This window comes from Gouania willdenowi, chromosome 1 (genome assembly GCF_900634775.1).
Source record: "Gouania willdenowi chromosome 1, fGouWil2.1, whole genome shotgun sequence".
Classification (NCBI taxonomy): domain Eukaryota; kingdom Metazoa; phylum Chordata; class Actinopteri; order Blenniiformes; family Gobiesocidae; genus Gouania; species Gouania willdenowi.
In genome coordinates this window covers 23117965-23139270 of record NC_041044.1, presented here as the reverse complement: position 1 = coordinate 23139270, position 21306 = coordinate 23117965, and the positions used below count along the sequence as shown (strand labels likewise).

The window sequence follows — 21306 nt, the reverse complement described above, 5'->3', positions numbered from 1 at the left end:
AAAACTGTGGTGGAAAAAAAAAAAAATAGTTACTCGAATTTGCAAAATAAAAATTGTTTTTATCTACAAATTTGATTAATCGATTAAATTGATTTTTTTGCCCAGCCCTAACTCTGTATGAAAAACGCTTTATAATAAAGTTTAATTTATTCCCCAACTTTTATATCAAACAGCAAACAAAAAAACTTGCTTTAAGCAGTTGTTTATCAGTACAGAAATATGATGCTTTGAGTTGCACTTTTAATCAGATATGGCCTATGCATCTTTTTTTTTTTTTTTTTTTTTTTAAATATTACGTTTCCATCCATCACACGCTTTGCTAAAGCTCAGTTTGAATTGTCGATCATTTGAGGAAATGTTTACATACGATACCTACTGTGTGCACATAAAGTGGTTCGGGTGACCCAGATTGTGACTAAAATTGTAGATTTAAAAAACTTAAAATTAAATTTTGTACAGGGTCAGCATTAAGTATATGTGAAGATTGTTTGGATTTGCAAGCTCTGGTTTCAGTGTGGAGGTAAAGGTGCAAAAGATAAAAGGTTAGACGACAAAAGCAGAATTGATGAGTCCTTTATCAGTTTGATTCAATCTATGATGAGATGAGTACAGATACTCTTTAATATGAACCGTTTATAAAGTAACCAAACCTATTTGTATCTTTATATTTGTCACCACTGAGTTGGAGGGATAGGCTTTACAATTGGTCAACTTTCAGGAAGTGTCTATTCTTGCTATTTTATTTATTTAACCTTTCTTTATGTTTTTAAGTTACTTTTGCTGTGACACAATCCTTTACACACACAAAAAAAAACATGAATAACCAGAACAGATCCTGTTCAAATCTCAGAATATGTTTTTGGTGGATAATAATAATTATTAGTCAAGTTATTTAGGAAATATTCAAAAACTTTATATAATTTGACCATTCAAAGAGTAGAAAATGAATACATTAAATTGTCTAAAATAAGCATATATCCAGATTTTTGAAAAACCATTTTTAAAATGTCAGTTTTCAGTATCATAAAAATTAAAACGAAAAACAGCAAGAGACGTTTCAATGTAATATTTCACAAGATGGAAACTTGTGTTCAAAATAAATCTGATTACAAAATAACACATAATCCCTCAGATGTTTTGGTATTTTGTGAAAATTTGTAAGTCAGGTTCATAAAAAAAAAAAAAAAAAGCAAAAACTGCGTTTGAAAGAACTGGCAAGAAATCTTGACTTGTTATTTTAAAGATGACTGTATAAATTTAAAATAAACAGGAAATATTCAACAGATACATATTCCAAATTGTTCCTAGAAAGCCTTCTGTGTAGCCCCTTTAAAACCTTTTCTTTCGCTTGTTATTAATACGGATGTAAAATAAAGATCCACCGCTGATGTCACAAAATATCCTTAAGAAAAAAAAAAAAGAAAGTTCAATGCATTAAATCTAAACTTGTAATATCTTACCACTTACAGGTTTAATCCAATAAAGCTCAAATGAATAATCAGGAAAACTGCAAAAACTCTTAGTCTCACAGATGTATCATCCTCCTGCTTATAAACAGTGAGAAAATTAAATAAAAACACAAACGTCTGTGCGTCGTCTGAATGAAACAGGTTTATTTAAACTTTGGTTGACTTCAAGATGAATTTTAAAAAAAAGACACACCAGATGTGAAGTTTTTTCAAATAATGCATGAATTTGAAAATTTCCACTTTTGACTTTGAGATCACCTTGTTACAATCATCTGAATTCCAATGTCATATTGCATCAAACAAATTGCATTTTCTCTACAAACGCTGGATCCATATTTTTGTAAGAGCATGGCATGATTTAAAAAAAAAAAAAAAAAAAAAACTTTTTAACTTTGACTGCTGCTTTTAAAGTAAACATCAGGGCCACTCAGACCAAAACAAAGGAAATCACTGTTCATAAAGCAACAGGACAAACTAAACCAGGTGTCACAAAGTGCTGTAACCTTGAAATAAATTGCAGCAGAAATGAGAAAAATGTCTTGATTCATGTTTTTTAACTAAGTGCTCTCTGTACAGTATGCTCTGTTGGTAAATCTGTTTTGTTTTTTTTATTATTATTTAAAGCGCTTCACATGGAAAATTAGAAAAAAAAGACATGGCAAAAGGTGAAATAAAGCAAAACAACTCCCTTACACTCCAACCCAGCATGTCCACCCGCAGACCGAGGAAGAAGGGCTGCACTAACCCCAAACAATACCCAATATTCTTCCAAAAAAACAAAAAAAAAAAACAATTCTCTTCAACATTATCCAACAACATGAAGGGAACAAATGACCAGAGTCACTCCTCAGGTTATTTCACAAAAAGTCAACGCGAGTGTGCGTTTTCAAGACCATTCAAAAGGTGGGGGGGGGGGGGGCGCTGTAGAAACGCCATCATGACCTCTTCCTCCTGCTGCTGCTTCTTTTTCTCTGGTCACTAGTTCTTGATGAGGCCGCCGTCCCCTTCACTTACAAAACGCTTCCGCCCTCTAGTGGAGACAAAACACATATGTATTCGTACACAATATTGCAATAATGTCACAAGCTTAATGCCCTTACAAATAAAGAATAAAGACCTAAAGCTGCTACCCACAATATTTTTTACTAGAGAAAATCATAGTGTATGCCTCATAGATAAATGAATTGAACATAATTTACTCCAAAAAAGGGAAAAAGTTAGAAAGTTTGTTTTTATCTGTACTCTAAACACGCACTGTTTAAGGTGGAGATGGTAGCAAACCTTTAACATCATTTTTTTTGAGCAAATTATCTTTGATTTATTGATCAATGAAGCCTACTCTATGAATGTATCTGATAAAACATATTGTAACCAGCAGATATAATTTTTTTTTTTCAAATAATGTCATATTACAGTGTAAGGTTATTTATCCAAGGCAACAAACTCAAATCATTGTTCAGAATAGGCAAAAACAAACAATTAAACACCAGCTTAACAGTGCAGTTATAGACAAAAGTATCTAAATATAATATGATAACTCTTTATAACATTTTAGAGTTGTTAAAACAACCAACAAAGCTTACGTCAACCCCAAATCTATTTTTAAAGCCCTCTTTTCCTCTGCTATTTGGGAGCAATCAGACACTTCTCACCTCACCAGTAATAAATATATTAGAAATATATAAAAAAGATGCCCTGCATTCTCTATTCACAACCAACCTGGAAGGACAGGCATCCCTCAGCTGTTTGGTGATGACAGACTCCTGGTAGCAGAGATCCACCAGGGTCTCCATGATGGAGTGAGCGTGTGGCACATCGACGCTGATTTCAGGCAGTTCATCATAGACGCGCTGAAATCCCTGAAAGAGAAAAAAAACAACCCGACTCATTTAACAGCGCCGCGTCAATTAGAAATATTCCTGTGAAAAGTGGCAGAACCTAAAATATAAATGCTTTATTTAGCAGAAGGTTCCTGACCCGGTTCATCTGGTCCACAGTGATGAGTCCCGTTTTCCAGAGGGACTGCAGGAGCTTCAGCATCATGTGAATGGCAGAGTCGCCTTTTGACTCCAGCACCATCACCACAGCCTGAAAACCAACAAGAAATGTAAAGCCAAACACAACAGATGGAGTTAAAAGGCCTAATTATGTTTTATACAAGTTCATATACACATTTAAAGGATCAGAAGTGGTCAAAGATCATCATTCCTGGTCACCATCTTTGCATGCAGACAGGTTTTCTGAGCGGGGTCAGCATTTCAGTGATGCAGGTAAACCTTCGCTAAACTACTGCCATCTGTGCCAATTCATAAAAATTAGCAAAGTGACGTTATTGAATAAGCTGGCATATTTCCTCATCAGTCAGTTTTCTGTCCTCATGTCATCGTCAGCATTGTTACTTAATCCTTTCCTAGATAATGTTTTATTCTTGGTGACTTTTTAATGTTTGATTTTATGAACTTGTATGTTTTTCACTGTACATTTTATTGTATATTTCCTGTATTTTGTATTCTTTTAGGGTGACAATTGAACATTCTGTCCAGGGACTACAGATGAAAAGGTAATTCAATATATTGATATTAATGTACACTGTCCCTGTTAAATAAACCAATAAATAAATTATATGGCACCACATTATCATAAACACTCCAAGTGACCCAACTAAAGCTTTGCCACAGCTGTGTCACCGGTTACACTAAACCAATACACCATTCACTGCTTTGTACGACCACTCACTTCCTGCATAACGTAAATGCACTATAGGGGGCGACACATTCGTAACGATTTATTCTCTATGTCTTGAAAAACTGTTCTCTGTTGTTATTGTCAGGTGCATAAATACAGATGACATTGAAAACCAATGAAACTACATTCATTACCTCATAGACCAGCTCATGATGGAAGTGAGGGACTTCCAGGTCCCGCAAACAGTGCTCGGCCTCTGAGATGTCTCCAGATATCAGGTACTCCTTGAGCAGAAGATTCATCTGGAATCAACAAAATAATACGGTCAGTGCAAACAGCACAGTATATATATATATATATAGGCATCTTTAAAGGTCAGGAACGCCATTAGCTGACTTTTCATCAGCCTCATGTTTTACTTCAATGACTTTCATCATATTTTAAACAGCCTGATCAGATTTTATTGTTTGGTTTTAGTGAATGGTCACATGTCAAAGACTCTACTAGTATCAATGAACTGTGTTTGACTCTGACCTAAAGTTTGTCAATAGTTAAATGTGCTCAACAAAGCATTTACTTGTTGCAAAAGATGAACTGTTTCTGAGTTTCTAAGGGCAACCAGACCGTCGTGACAGGTTAGTTTTACCGTACTAATGATGTGTTGTTGCAATAGTAATCCTGCTTTCAGAGTTTCTAAGGGCATCGTCTCTTGTTTTTACCACTCCTTTATTAAAAGGCTTTTAACGTTTTCTTTTGTTTGCTGGTTTAATAGACTGTTTGTAAAGAACATCAAAAGACTTGGCAAAAGGTGAAATAAAGCAAAAGACAACTCCCTTACACTCTAATCCAGCATGTCCACCCGCAGACCAAGGAAGAAGGGCTGCACTAACCTCATCTATTTTCTGACCTGCTTGTTACTTTTTTCAGGGTCGTGGGATCTGTTGGTTCCCATCTCCAGCTCTCATAGGGCATTAGGCGGGGGTACACCCTGGACAGGGTGCCAGTCCATCGCAGGGCAACACACAGACAACCAACCACTCACACTCACGTTCACCTCTGCGGGCAATTTAGAGACTTTAGAAATCAGATTGTTAAGGTTTGCTTCAATAATACTGGAGTACAGCTCTCTCTGGAAGAAACACTCGTTCCAGGAATCCAGAGGAATTATAGATCATCCTGACCACATTCTTACCTCTGACTTTTCTCTGCTGCCCTCTGGGCGGCGCTATTATGCACCCCCAAGGAAAACAAACCTTCAGCTTCTTTCTTTGAGCGATCAGGTTGCTAAATGCTGAGAGGTAAACTGTAACTGTGGCTTTTGCTACATCGGAGTCTCAGGATGATTTACTTTCTATTTTTACTGTATTGTATCTTCGATATTGTATTTATTGCTGATCTGTTGGTACTGTCAGGTGAATGTAGTTGTCTGTCTATATACTACTCTGAATGTTTGTTCATTTTAGTGCATAAAGGCAGGGTAACTAAAGTGAATTGTCCTTCGGGGATCAATAAAATCGAGTTCTGCTGGTAAAGTCAGTAAATCACAGCAGTTTTTCTTTAGTCTGTAATAATTATCAAACAGCTATTAATCCCACAATTATCAAAGTCCCAACTGAAAACATACAATACCACGTGTTACATCAGTGACACGATTGCTTTGCCTTCAACCTTACACACACACCCACGAGAAGCTTCACTTCTCCTCAGACCCTCAACTATTTTTAGAATAAGGAGGGAACAGATATGCACCGACAACACATATCTTCAAGCCTTTCCTTTAGGTTGGTATAGCACTGAGCTCAAAGAACTAGAAGTCACATTGGACCTATATTAACACAGAGACAAACAAGAACTTACATGTATAACACCTCAGAGGCTTTTTATGATCCATTTAACCTTCAAGTGTTGCTTCAGCTTATATAAAAGGAAAAAAAAACAAACATTCCTAGCAGGTTGAAATGTTATTTACAAGCCCAACAGCATGTGTGCACAGTAAAAGAAAAGCAGGTCTGACTTTAGGTCCACGGTGATCAGGCCTAGTCCTATTCAGCATGTTTCAGATGTCCCCCTGCTACAATACAGATAAACCCAATGGTGGTGTCATCATCCAATTCTACATCAAGCCTTGGACTGGTGCTCTCTGATGTAAGGGAAGGACCACATGGCCAATTTATCACAAAGTTCTGAATGTGCTTGCACAAACCAAAGCAAATGGAGATTGCAATGACAGCAAGAGTTTACTTTAATGTAACCACACTACTTTGAAATACACATGGTTTCCTGTCGGTAATAGATACATGGGCTCTTGTTTGTCTGCTTTATTTGCCGTTTCTTCCACTGCGTGACAGACGGCACACTCATGAACAAGCACTGCATCACTCGTACTAAAGTCAACACATCAATCAGAATCAGGGACGATTGTTATTGAAGCCAAAGTTTTAAAACCCTCCCAGTTTCTTGAATGCAGAAGTTGAGCAGAGCATGCGGAAAAGAGGAAATTAAAAAAAAAAAAAAAAAAGTAAATAGATAAAATGCATTTAATGAAAAGAATAGAGTAAGTGGGTTTGATCTCCTCGGGGCAGCACAAAACCAGGCAGGAAATCAAAACTGTGCAGAGGCTCCACAAGTCTGAATGCTAGAGTAACTAACTGAGTGATGGAAAGCACCAACACACTGCTCTCACATTTGCACATTCCTCACAATGTTATTACAGTAAATACTGCAGAAAACATGACAAAGATACAACTGTGCCTTTTGGTAACCTCAAAGAAGGTTAACTGCATAGATTATTTTCATAAAGCAATACATTTTTCACAGAAATGATTATTGTTTTCAATCTTTGAGCTAGCATTGCTCTGCTTTTCTTCTTTTTTCAATCAATGCATGTTGGTGCAGATGCAAATTGGGCTTTGGCTTTTGGATCACTTCATTTTTCTTTGTTACAATCCAGAATGACATATCACAGTTTAACAGGTGATTCCAGTTGCTCAAAGCCATGAACACTGAGTGTGATTACCATAGTGGAGGTGTGTCTCATTTTAGTTCAGGAGTTAATACAAATCAATTCAGCTCAAGTGGGATGAAGATTTTAACAATTTTAACTTCATTGTGCCCTAGTTTTCACTATCAGTTAAATTCACTTAAAAAAATATTGATTTTGTTATTAATTTCTGTGTTAATTAGTGAGTAACTTTGTGGAATTGTTTTTTGATTTGTAGCAAAATTCACATTCCTTTCCACAATTTGCAATTAAATATGACGGCATTCATGTGATATGAACAAAGGAAAAAGCAAGCCCCTTAGAATACTGTGGAGTTTCATTAAATTGGTGAATTTAAGATATCTACAACTGGATTATTTGGTAATTTACACAATAATTCATGTTTTCTCTGTCATTTTTACTTTCTCCTGTGTGCCAATTGAATACTCTAAAGAGCCAGATTTGGTCCCAGGGCCTTGAGTTTGACTAGTGCTATAGTGGATGCTCTGAGACATGCTTGTATGTCTCAAAGTACTTTATAGTGTTTTATTGGTTATTACCTCTTTGACGAGATGTTTAACAGGTCTCAGACCTCCACCGACGCCCCACACGTTATCCAAACGAACCATCTCTCTTTTCATGGTCAGCAGCACTGCAGCACGGTCCAACGCCACTCTGAAGAAGAAAAAAAAGCAAGCTCACAGTTACAGGCTGGAAAACCATCTTACACACACAAAAATAAATCTGCCTTTATTCATTAGAAATGACTCACCTAGCATGCTCACAGTCCACCTTCCCTTTGTAACAGTCCAGGAAAGACATGGGCAGGACATGATCCGCTATGGCTCTGGCTATAAACTGGCCTAACATCTGCACATGGGAGCAAACCAGTACAGTCAAAAGATGCTCAACAAGCTACACTAATCATTATTGTACTGTTTAAATCCCTGGGATTGGACAAAAGTAACAATCATTGATTTTTACATTACTGGAAACATCCTTTAGTTGGTGTAACATGATGAAATGTGACAGTGCACGCCAATAGAAAATAATAGTGATGAAGCTGCTGTACCTGTGGAGCCTCCGGTGTGTCCAGGATCAGGTCGGGCAGCTCGTTGAGGATTTTGTCAAAAGCGCGAGCCATGTCGCTCTGAGAAAGCATCTTTCCAGACAGATCTGACAGCAGGCGGGACGTCAGCTCTCTATGAGAGGCCTTTCCTTCCAGCGACAGAGACACGGCCAAAGAGGAGAACTCAAACTTATGGAGGCCCAGGTTCAGCTCCTTCAGTAACATCTATGAGAGAGCAGAGAAAAATATATTAAAAAATATCCTTGATATTGTTAAAAGACACACTTATTTGTTCAAAACCCATTTACCTCAACTTCCTTGGTGTCTCCGTGTTCAAAATACTCCTGCACAATGGGGTTGACCATTTTTTCCATTTCCTTCTCATCTACTTCTGGCACAACTGTGGCATAGACTGTGTCACCCTATGTGAGAAGAGCACACACAAAAATGTCCTAATGTTAAAAAAAAACAGGCTGAAAAAGACGCCTGCTTATCAGTGAATTTATTCCTACTTTAAAACTAATAAGTATATCTAACTTCCTTACTTTTCATGATTTTACATTGAAAAATTTTGTCACCAAAGAAATCAGTTTCTTGTCTTGAAGTACTATAACATATGCAACATAAAAAACACATAAAATTAACACATTGATTAATCATTTTATGGCTTAATCATGGATTAATCTCAACCACATGGATACAATATTTAAAGTTCCTCTATGCTGCATTTACTTTTCTCGCTCGCTTTTAAAGTGTATTTAGTCTTTTTTAAGCAAACATTGCATGCACAGCAAACATTTGAAAAGAAAGTTGTAACTACCCTTAGTTGTTTTGCTCTAATAAGCCTCTGTATATGAACAGCTAGAGATGGGAATTGAAGGTTTAATGTTTTGACATAAAAAGGGTTGAATTATATTACTATATAAGGCTTTTACTAGCACTAGCCACATAAGTCACTTGTATTTTTGTCAGCTTAAACTTCAGGCAGAATATTTTTGAAATAAATGCTGGTCATGGAATCAAAAGCTGATACTTGTTTAGTCTCATTCTCCTTCCCATTCTCTGATTACTAAAATTATTTTCCTTTTCCCAGGGACAGACTGACCTGTGTTGTTCCCAAATGTGTTATCAGGTGATGTTCTATGTCACATTCAAAGGCCTGCCAAAATTCAGGAAAATTCTTCTCCTGTACCAATCTGTCCCAATTACCTTTCAACTTCTGAAATATTTACTTTCATGTAAAAGTCAAGGTCAGATCATTGAGGCTTTTCAGAATGATTGCCAAAGCCGCTATCAGCCATTCAGTGACAGAAGCTGCGTTCCCACTGCCTTCAGGTGGACCACAGAGAGAGGACAACAAACTTGGCCCTGCAGCATTAGAGAGAGTGTTTGCATGATAACAGGGGTAAAGTTTAAATAGTGCTGTTGACATCAATGGGACGGAGCCATCTGGATTCATAATGTGAACGTCAGTCGTACTTTAACCGAGACTAAGTCACGTAAGGACTTACAGCTCAAGATTTTACATTTTCAAGAGTAAAGACATCATCTCTGGTTGTGATGTGTGACAGTTTCAGAGAAGTTTATAGTATATTGCCAGCACCAGTGAATCCATCAAATACACACAAAACAACATTGACCTTTTGTAGAAAGATCCATGGTGGAGGTTTGAAATGACCTACTGAGTGTCTGCAGAACTAAAGCAGATATCAATGTGTACAAAAGGCAGGGCATCCTCCATTTAGCCTTATGGAAAGTGACAGGTTCAGTAGATTACACACAATGGACACAGTCTTACTTAATATGCATCGTAAGAATTTCAATCCCTAAAATTTGTTACTTATTTAACAATAAAACTGTTATATTTTGGAGTTAAGAAGTGCATTGTCATTCTTCTCAAGGAGACGAACCATTTCCTACTCGCTTAAAGCACTGCAGGTCCAGTCTGTACATTCTCACTCACTTGAGCCGATTCGTCGTAGTTGGGGTCTCGTGCATCAGGTTCTTCCATTTCATAAACCATTCCAGCAGCCCCCCAAACTCCTTTACCACCTGCACCACCTGAAGACAATAAACAAGGATAACTCCTCCCGACGACCCAAGAAAAAGAATATATTGCCAATAAGCCCCTTGGTACTATGAATGTTGGCACAGAAATAAAGAAAAACAACGAGTTGTCATGTGCTTAAAGGATACCAACAGTGATGTTTACCTTGAACTAGACAAAGATAAAGTGTACTAGGCCGCATAGATCAATAAGTCTAACATAATTTGCTTGAAAAAAAAGATGTCAACAGTTCAAATTACTGCTCGAAAGTCAGTTTTGAGCTCCACTGTTTATTGACATCGGAAAGGTTTCGTGCATTGCATTGTGGGATGCAGAGTTGTGGAGACGAGCATAGAAGTGTTGCTACTTCAGTCTGATATTGTGGGGGATACTGGGAACAAATTGGTGTCAAGCAAATCACTGTCCTCCTTGTCTGGTGAAGAAACAAGAAATCACAGTGAGAACAAAGTAAAAACAGTTCTATGCATCCATCTACAGGACTCCACATCCCACAATGCAATGCGTGGAAATGCCAAACGGAGTGTTTACAGTGGAGATAAAAACAAACTTTCAAATTTAACCTTTTACATCTTTTTTTTTTCCAAGAAATTATCTTCAATTAATTGATCTATGAGGCCTTGACTATGTCTTTATCCAATGATTTAAAAAAAAAAAAAAAAGCATCTTTACATGTGCTATCAATGTCATAAAAATAATAACCAAAGACCTCAAACTTGGCACAGCTTTACAGGTAAACTCACTTCCTACATAAAAAACCAAAACATGATTGATCTGTTACACGATCTCCATTTACTACAAAGATCTTGAGCCCTGAGTTCTAAAGGTGCGTTGACACTGAATGGACTGAAGCGACTAGATTACATTCCAAGTCAATGTAAGCGACACAATCTCAAGTGACCTCCCTTCAAGCGACACGACTTGCACTATTCCGGTGACTAGGTCCTGCACTCAAAGTTGAAAATGTTGAACTTTTCAAGCGACAACTCCACCGGCCGTCACTGTTTGTAAAGCCGAGGCAGCAGCCCTTCCCTCCCGCTACAATGAGACAGCGGCTGTACATTTCCTCAATTTACCGGGGCAAAATTAAAGCGGTTAACTTCTTCAATAAGCCTGCATTCTGGATGAACTCATCGTTTAGTAACTCATTAAGTTGATCATTTAAACCGTAAAAGCGGCGCTGTTAATGACAAGTGCTGTAAACGCACGGCCAGAGAAGAAGTGATCAGCCCTTTCTCTCCCGTCACTGGTTCCGCACACATTCTGTTCCCTGGTCGTCACGTCACTGAAGCGATGAGAGACCAAAAAGGCGCCACTATGTTCAAGCGACTGCAGTCACGTTCGGTGTGAACGCACCTTAAGGGATGAGCTGCTCTTTTCTACATGACACATTACCTTTCTTTGGCAGTCCTCTTCCTTTGCCTGTTCGCGATTTGCGGTCGTTGGTGTTGACTTTGCCTTTCGGACTGTTTGGGTCACTTCCTGCCAACTCTCCCGACTGAGAGCAGGACTCACTGGTGGAGCTTCGGGATGAGGACTTTCGTAGGCGACGCTTGGCTTTGGCTTTGAGCCGAGCCTCGTGGAGCGCCTTCTCCTGGGGCGTCCAGTTACCGTTCACCTCGATCTCATTCTGTGCATCCTCGTCATCGCTGTAGGGATGGTTAGCCTCTGCCTTGTTGTCGTCCAGAGAAGACATTCCTGTGGTCAGGAGAGGTGAGCTTGAGTTAATGTTGTGCTTTAAAACATAAAAAACAGTTTATGAGTCTTGATAAGTGTGCTTACTTCAATCAAAAAAATATATTCAATCAAAGAAAAAAAGAGTTCAAAGGCAATTATTTGGATGTCAAATATGTTTTTTTGCATTTGAACACTATGCGATTGAAAATGTTGATCTTTAAATTAAGTTAACTTTTTTAATTGAAAAGGTTAATATTTTGATTGAAGTGATATTTTCTTAATTGAAAATATGATTTTTGATTGAATAATAAAGACACAAGCACTTTTTTAAAACTATATAAAATGAAGCTTTAAATAAAAATGATACAAAAAAAAAGAATTTAACTAAATAATTTCAAATGTACTAAGGGTTAACTGAATAAATACACTATTACAGAGCGCTTTCACGATATGCAACTCAGTGGAAACAATTACAGCACACAGCTTTCATCAATCCACCAAATTACTGAAAGCTGCCGCTGACTAATGGTTGAGAAAGTGCCTGATTTGATTTGCAGGAGAGCGCACATTTTAAATGTAAATATAGCAGATTAATTAATTTGCGGCAGCCAAAATCATGATCATGATCAAAAATCGATTAACTGTGCAGCTCTAGAACACGCATTATATAAGGCTGCAGGTCTGCTGTGGATGAAACACTTTAAAACACACCTGCATAATAACTAATCGGCCGAGCCTTTCATTTATGAGTTCAGCTGTGATGATTATTTTATCTGGATTAAAAAAAAACTGCAACAGGTACGTGCATAGGCACTGTGTACGACAGGATAGGGCCAGTGTTTTGCACAGCAGGCCAAAGGTCACACTACACTGAAAACACAAACACAAACTGACGGCAGCGCATATTCTCTCTGTCTCTCTCTCACACACTCAACAGTTCTATCAGCAGCCACAGGGTCAAGGCTATGGTAAAAATGTGCAACTCCTCGACACGAAGATCTTATCTTAGATGTGTGTAAAAACACAACAAAACAAAACGCGGTACAGGAGCTGATGCTGCCGGCGGGGGAGGGGAACACATGTCGGAGAAATGCTGACGCTGGATTTTGTTTTATTCCTGTCGCCTCACGATCTGTTGGACGCAGCGAGAGTGGACGTGACTACATATGGCATGGTTTGGACTGTGGCTTCTCACATGACAGGAGAGAAGGGAGGCAGTGGGAGCAATGTGTGAGGGTGTAATCAATACCAGGATTGTACATGCAAGGATGGAGGAGTTATGGCCTGTCAGATTGTCAATCACATAGAAAAAGTGCAAGAAGGCGGGGCGGCTGCATATAGATTCATGCAACTACTAAACACTAGTGACACTTCCACCGAGGTAACCAGTAGGAGTCAGAGCAGCACCACACCCAAAGACTTGAGCTCTACAAACACAGACTCATCATGTGTCGACTCATCACCTCCTTCTGCCCCTCCCCTTCCCCAAATGTAGGCTACAGGGACTGCTTGTGCAGTAAATTAGAAACGAACCAATGAAAGCAAGCCAAACGCACAACTGGCCAACTGATATAGGGGAGGGAGAAAAAAAAAAAAAGAGAGAAGGCGGAGAAAGTTGGAATGGTTTGCCAAGGTTCGAGTTGCAAAACCAGCTCCACATAACACAATGCAACCAATTTGATGGATCAGTCAAAAATGTCTGCAACAACAGGCCTGAATGACACAGTGGAGCAGCATGGCCAGGACGGGGAAAGTCTCCCATAGTTGATTCACGCAGCGGAGTTCAGTCTTCCGTGTTTATGAATGGGAAGTGAGCACACAACAACCCCAAAGTATGCAATAAAGCCTTAGTGGAGGAATGCAGCTACATGTTTACAGCAGCCCTCATAACAACACTGTTGAACCCTTTAGTTTGGGTTTAAAGTGTGGCTTTAGAGTCTGCTTTAGTATAGAAACACACGAAGAGAAAAAAATGCAGAAGTGCAGTAGGCAGAAAAACGTTTTATGATAAAACATAAGAGCAAAGCTAATGCCATTTTAAACAACTAGGAATAACATGTTCAAGCAACATGTTCTGAATTATAACATCACATAATAAGACTGGAGGAAGTTTTTAAAGGCAGTAACCTCCTGACACACATTTATAAGTCTGCGTTAGAAATGCTCAACTAACTCCAAGTACGCTCATCATTCTTAAAAATTAAAGTCTGCGAGGAAAAAAAAACAAACAAACAAACTTTGTGGCCATAATCTTCTGAATGCAGAAAAGTACCGGTACACACTCACCAAGGCTGTTAAATTTATAAACTAGGTTGGTTTATGGAAATTGTCCGTCAACAACTGCTGAAAATCCTGGTTCAGTTTGAAAGTGAGGCCATGTAAAAATACAATGAGTGTTGACAGTAGGGATGTTGAAAAAAATTGATTTGGCGATATATCGCGATATTACTTTGCATGATTCTTGGATCGATTCAAAATGCATCCATATCGTTTTTTTATTTAACCAGGAAAGTCTTTTCCACTACAATGCAGGAGACATTGTAACTGCACAAAGAATTGCACTGAAACCTGGGCATGTTGACCTGATTGTGTTTTTTCAATAAAATCTAAAAAGAAAGTAGTAGAGTCAAAGTTGATTTAAAAGTCACAGGCAGATTGTATGTTATTTTATTTTAAGTTGTTGGCACATGGCATGTTAAAGCCAATGCTTTGAGTGTTGAATAAATAAAATATATTTTACTCAAAGACATGGCTCGAAATAGCAACTTCATTTAAAGACGGCCTCCTTTAGCCACTAGAGCCACTCTGTCCACAGTGATCAATGTGCTTTGGTCGTTCACTGCTCTATATGGGAATGTTGAGAGACTGATCGTCCATACATTTATGTCTATGTGTCTTCATAACAACTGATAACGCTTTATAGGATTTGGATAGTTTTTGATTTTAGTGAGTAGTTTTGCCACATATTTTAAATATTCGAAACTTTTTACAGTCAAAAAACAAACACAAGTGCAGTAATGTTAACAGAGCACACAGCCTTATAGCAGAAACTTAGCAGGATTTGAATGCAGGCCCAATCTAGAGTAAATACATCTCTGTTAACATAAGGTGCACATGACACAAAATTGCTCAATGCCTTATTGAGCAAAATCCAAATCTGCCCCACAATAAATATGATTATCGGATAAGAGCCATTCTGCGTTTGGTCCTAAAGTAATTATCTGTGGTGAGGGTGTGGATGTTCTTGCAGTTTAACTGCTTCCCACTTCAAGAAAGGAACAGTGAGCACTGTCAACATGTTAAAGACGCACAACCTTATCAGCCATTTATGTTTATACAGACAGAGCTCATAAATTGGTGGCCAGAATAAAACAATTCAGAAGCAGAATGAAAGGATCCTAACTTTCATAACCACAAACTAGAAAGCAACAACACAGATAAAGTAGAAACTCAGCATTGTTTACGTAAACACACGCTAAAGGGTCTATACTACAAAGCTAGATAACTATATCCTGGATTTATCTCCGTTAGCGAGCTTCAACTAACCAAACATTCTCAGCCAGACAGAAGTTGTCATACAAATATTGATTACAACTCGCTAAGTTAAGTGAGTTGATTTGCGCTCGTGACAGCGGTGGAGATTACAGCGTCAGACCAATCACAATCACGGAGGATCTGAAGAGCAACTTACGCCACAACTGAGGAATAACTCTTTAAAAATATGAAGAATTAAAATCCATAATTTTGATCAAAAACAACATTGTTGCTTCAGTAAAAGCAGGAATTAATGCAGTAATTGAGTGTTAATACTTAAATTAGTGAGATTATAAACCTGGCTTTGATGCTGCACTTTTTTTTATTTATATTTTTTTTATTTATTCAGTTTATTTTTGACATGGTTACATTCACTTTCACATTTACAATTTTTTTTTTTTACATGAATGAATGAAAGAATGAATATATCATTCTGAAAGTGCCCGATGCACGCAGGCTTGATCAGCTGACCTATTTTACTTTATCGGTCCATCAGATAAAAATCTATATGTTTCCTGTAGGATGTAGGGATGTAACAATTAATCGTAAGGCAGTTAAAAATCGATTCATAGGTATCACGGTTGATATCGATACTCTGAAAATTGAATCGTACTTTTTTTTAAACAGCAGAGGGCACTATCTATTCATCCTTCTCTTGTCCAGAAGCGTAGGCGGCGGGCGGAATCGCCTACTACTCTTAAACATGTTCATAAATAATTCCTCACCCCTTTAGCACCGAAAGAATATCCGTAATATTTGTAAAAGTCACGTTTTTCTATTAGCTCTGTCTGTTATCTCTTCTTCACTGTTAGAATAACTGCATGCCAACCGACCACTGGGTTAACAGCGCCCTCTGCTGGTAACCCAGTCCAAATAAATATCTGATGTAAATACAGTGCAATGACTGTTTTTTTTTTTTAAAGTCCAATTGTTAAGGCACAAAATACATTTTCAGTTGCACTTTTAAAAAGAAAAGGAACTATTATGCAGTTTTGCATTGTTTACTATAGAACCAGAATTTAAATTAATATACTTCTTCATTTGTATTATTACTTTATTTAATTCAGGATACATTTTTCGGTAAACTGCATTGTTTTGAATAGTTTATCAAGGGATTCTTTTGACAATGAAAAAAAGAGAGAGAAAAAAAAAAGTACAGTAATTTCTAGTTTTTCACCGAAAAAAATAAAGTAATATTTTTCAGTCATTTGTCTACAGTCCCATTTTGTAAAATGAATCGTGAGAGAATCGGATCGTGAACCCAGTATCGTGAATCGAATCGTATCGGGAGTTGAGTGAATCGTTACATCTCTAATAGGATGTCATCAGTAAATGAAACGGTAAACATTCTCGCTCTCCTGTCAGCGTCACATCAGATCCACACAGTAACGTGTTCACAGAATTATCCACCTTTTAATGGACAGGCCATTTTCTAAGAGAACTGATTGGTCAGGAGGCGGGACTTAAGTACTTGTTCAGATCGTATCCAGAACAAAACCTGGTCCCGACCGAGTTAGGTGTTCGGCCTAAGTTACCATGGTGATTTAGCTGAGTAAAACGTTAGCCAGCTTTGTAGTGCAGCACACAATGATTAAATCCTGGTATTTAAAGCAATAAGAGAAAATCTAGCATCATGGTAACGGCCCAAAGCACACTGATTGTTTGAAGAGTCTACATATCACACACAGCAGGACATGTTTACAAGAATGAATGGACATTCCAACATATCTAAGATCGGCACATGTATCACTTTTAAAGTTGCACAATTCTGTTTGATACTTGTTTAGGTTCAAGCAAGACCCGTCTCATCTGTTGTAGAATATCAATAATCATCCCACTTACAGTAAGTATCTCCATTTACTCTCAGATGAAAAGAAACCTTATTATGAAGATGAAGGTGTGGCTTTAAATTATTCTATACATGCACTCAGAGTATAGAGATGCTCTTGTGTGACATAAATGCTTAAATAAACCACACTGCATGCTTGCGGCGTAGCAATTACATTTACCCTTCAGGTGACATTAGACTTGTCTTCAATTGAGAGCTGATTTACGATAGGAGTAAAAAAATAAAATCCTAATAAGAGCTCTCAGAGAGTGCAAACATCTGCCAAGTCCCAAATATCCTCTTTACCGGATATTGCCAGTTACCTGAATCAATGATCCTGATCGTGGTACGAGGATCATTCACACTAAAAGGCTTGAAATGAATTTCTATCCCCATTAATAATGATACAGTAGGTCCAAATGTATGGTCACAATCACAACACAATGCGATCTGGATCCAAGCCGGATGAAACTGAATCAGTCAATTTTTATGAAAGTTTCCATAAGGTTGCCTTCTTTGGATAAAATTTTGACATCAGACATAACCCTGCAATCAAACAAAATAAATAGATAAATATTGATGAAAATATTACCTCTTGAGAAAAGTAATAAAATAAAGGCCTTTCTCAGTGAGTTTCAGAGCATCTCCAAAAAGAAAATAAAAATCCAGGTACAAAGCTTGCTGATAAACATCTTTGTGACCGCAACAGAATTTACCTCAGAGCTGCTTTTCAAAGGTGGAGGGACTTGCTGTTTTTAAAAGGATTCCGAACGGACCAGGATTTGGCGACATTTCTCACGGATGGGTAATAAACATGTTTTAATCAAAACAATAAATGTGTACTTTTTGTAGCTCTGTGACTTTGTTATGTTTTGCAATGCGCGTGCACAAACGTAAAGGCGTAGCTTCTGGTAGATTGGCAGAGGCAGGAAGTAGAGATGTTGAGGGCGGGACATCGAGACGTTCTCTCAGAAACTCTAAACATAATGACACATCACAACTTTTAGAGATGTGTTGACACGCCTATCAGGAGAAAACAATGCGGCCATTAAATCCAACCTGCATCAAACACATCAGATTTTATAACAAAATTATTCCCCTAATGTACATGTTAGGGACCATCTGTAATTCATTCCAATAACAGACAATGATATCATCAGCAAACAGGGAGCTGATACCCATACAGTCATCAATACAGCACCCACTCTTTAACCCCTTCACATTCACCAACACAATGATATATTAATATATGACACATTCCTCCACTGTTTACAATCAAAAATCCTAAATGCATGAAATGCCGCCAGTTTGAACAACATGTTTCTTATGTAAGATTTAAATAGACCGCAGAGCCTGAGATTATATAAGGATTTTCTATTGGCCCGTATAGCAGACTATACACGGATACGTCATCAGACAGGAAAGAGAGCACAGTGTGTCACTTATGCAGAGAGCAGTGATCGGACTTATTTAGTCACGAGTCACACACACACAACCCGAACATAAACATGAGGTAGAACCGTTTTAAGTGTGTTTGATGCACTCATTATTATACAGGACGAACACTAGTGTACAGGTCCAGATCTAGTATTAGGGTGCACATATTCACGTTACAGTGTGACATTACAAGCCGAAAACCAAAGGATTTTCGTGCATTGAAAAAAAAACAACAACAAAGTAACATTTATTATCGTGAATCAAGTAATGCGGGTTTGCAGGAATGAAAAGCGTGCGCACGACGAATTCACAAAGCGGAAGTTCGCACCTCGACCAATCACAAGCGCGAAAGGGTTAAATGTGAGAGGAAGAAGAAGAAAAAAAAAACAGGTCGTCAACAAACGCATGGGCGCTTCTTGAATAAAAGCAAACACGTGTAAATGATGTGCATGAGACGCGTGAATGATTCCTGTGCAGATTAAAGTGTTGATTGTTGCAGCAGTGTGCATGTGCATGCGTGAGGATTTTGACTGAGCACATGGCGCTGCCCATCCCATGGTCGGACAAAAGAGCGACAGAAGAGGGCCACGGACGAACCCCCGTTTACTGACACACACACTGACCGAAGAGGCTTTGACTCACCGTCGGCTGGTGCAGCAGTGGACCGAGTATCCACGTCAGTAGCCATGTCTCTCTCTGTGTGTGTGTGTGCACGGTTCAAACAATCCTCACGGTGCGTTCACTGACTGCTGATGATCCCCCAAAACAAACCACACGTCTGCAGCACGTTTAGTGCAACTACGATTCAGTAAATAAAGTATATCGGAGAATATAATCTCTGACCCCCACTGCACGCTTAGAACAGGACGAAACAAAAACAAAAAAGCTCAAACCCGAATAATAATTTTTAAAAAAAAATAAAGAATATAAATGCTAAATAACGAGTTATGTCGAGTTCAGGGTTCCTCTATCGGATGAGAACACCGAGGATAACCGAGTAAACGGAGGTGGTGGAGGCTCGCTCAGCTCTCACAGTGTATTTTAGCTAACCGCCTGCTAGATAAACAAAGTCTGTTTTTAACTTTGCACAGAAGCCAGAGAGAGGTCACGTGGAGAGAACGAGGACGGGGAGTGGCTGGGAGAAGGGGTGGGTGCTGCTCCCATCTGACCAATCACAACGCAGGAGCCGTCCACGCTTCACTGGAAGAAATGTTTTAAAATCTTAATTCGACTTCATTTTTTGGTTAATATGTACTGATTATGTACCTTTTTATAACTAAAGATCCATTGAGTTATTTATATACCTTTATGAATTATTAGTTTATTTTTCTATATTTTGCAGTGACGTCTCTTTCTCTGTTTACGCCGCCATATTGGATATGTTTTTTTTTTTTTTTTTTTTTAGGTTTTTGTTTTCGTAGACTAGATAGAAATACTAAATTATTACATTCAACTGGTTGATTTAAAATTCAGATAAATTATTATTACAGATTCAAAACCCAGGCAAAAATATATTTATATATGTTTTTCTGAAGCAATAATAAATTAAGGGTGTACTGATCCATCTTTTTCCACTTCCGATACGATACCGATATTGTGGCCTTGAGTATTTACCGATACGATATCAGTGCCAACTATACATACTCTTACTTATCCTGTTGTGTGGTATGTTAGAAAAAAAGCTTTGTAAAGTAATATTACGTAAACATCGAACAATGGTCATCAACACTAGGCGTGAGAAAAGCGGAGCCATTTATTATTAACCAACTGGTTAAAGTACATATATTTTAACCTTGAACATAGTACTTGACATTTAAATACAATAAATAAAAATAAATACATTGCAAGACCCAAATAACATGAAGAAAAACAAACAAAGGCACCCGCAGTTTCTTTTTATTCATTTTTGTTTTTATTTCTACCTTGTCTGCACACGCTGTCAGAGGTCATCACTACATGTAATGTGATCTTTTTAGGACAGCTATGCATGTTTTATTATTGCAATGAAACAAATACATTTATTTTATTGTTTAATTGTGACCATCACCAGCCCTCCCTAAGGAAAGGTAAGAAAAACTTTATTATTAATATGATTTATCTACCACACATGAATCATGTTTGATTTCTTTTCATCTTATATATGCTAAAATGTACATTTTTTTTGGAAAGACAGTGACTTCACAGTATCAAAAGGATACATTAATTAAATCAAATGCTTTTTTTTTTTTTTTTTGTTCTTGATTTATTGTAACAAGTGTAGGCCTTGTTGGTCCAGTTTGGATTAATCTATAATTTTCACTCCACCTAAAATTATTAGCTGTTCTTTAACTTGTATTGATGTAATATTTTGTGTTTTATGGTGGTTTTAAATAGGAATTACCCTAATCTGTTTTCTAGATCAAGGATTACTGTGCTTTTTTTGGTAGGTAATTTATGTAGTTTTAGACCACTAGGTGGCAGTATAGACACAAAGTTATGTTACACTGGAGTTTTTCCATTTCTTGACATTGTCACAATTCTTCAAAACTCAAATCATTTCTGAAATATCTTAAACACACACAA

The 21306-nt window shown here is 37.7% G+C and overlaps 1 protein-coding gene across 1 annotated transcript; it reads right to left on the bottom strand.

Annotated features, from left to right (window-relative positions):
• Positions 1–1598: 1598 nt before the first annotated feature.
• pdcd4a (programmed cell death 4a) lies at positions 1599–19830 on the bottom strand. Its single transcript, XM_028457027.1, has 11 exons — positions 19387–19830; positions 11664–11966; positions 10167–10264; positions 8512–8625; positions 8207–8428; positions 7907–8004; positions 7695–7809; positions 4349–4456; positions 3447–3557; positions 3189–3328; positions 1599–2499 (listed from the first exon to the last, which is right to left on the bottom strand). The coding sequence occupies exons 1-11, from the start codon at positions 19430–19432 to the stop codon at positions 2448–2450; spliced, it is 1407 nt and encodes a 468-aa protein (XP_028312828.1). The 5' UTR covers positions 19433–19830; the 3' UTR covers positions 1599–2447.
• Positions 19831–21306: the final 1476 nt, after the last annotated feature.

Coding starts and splice junctions, on each gene's coding strand:
- pdcd4a (XM_028457027.1), bottom strand. CDS start 19,432: ATGGCTACTGACGTGGATACTCGGTCCACTGCTGCACCAGCCGACG. Junction 7,810..7,906: donor GTGGACTGTGAGCATGCTAG/GTGAGTCATTTC, acceptor TTTCTTCTTCAG/AGTGGCGTTGGACCGTGCTG. Junction 4,457..7,694: donor TTAAACATCTCGTCAAAGAG/GTAATAACCAAT, acceptor TGTTGATTCCAG/ATGAATCTTCTGCTCAAGGA.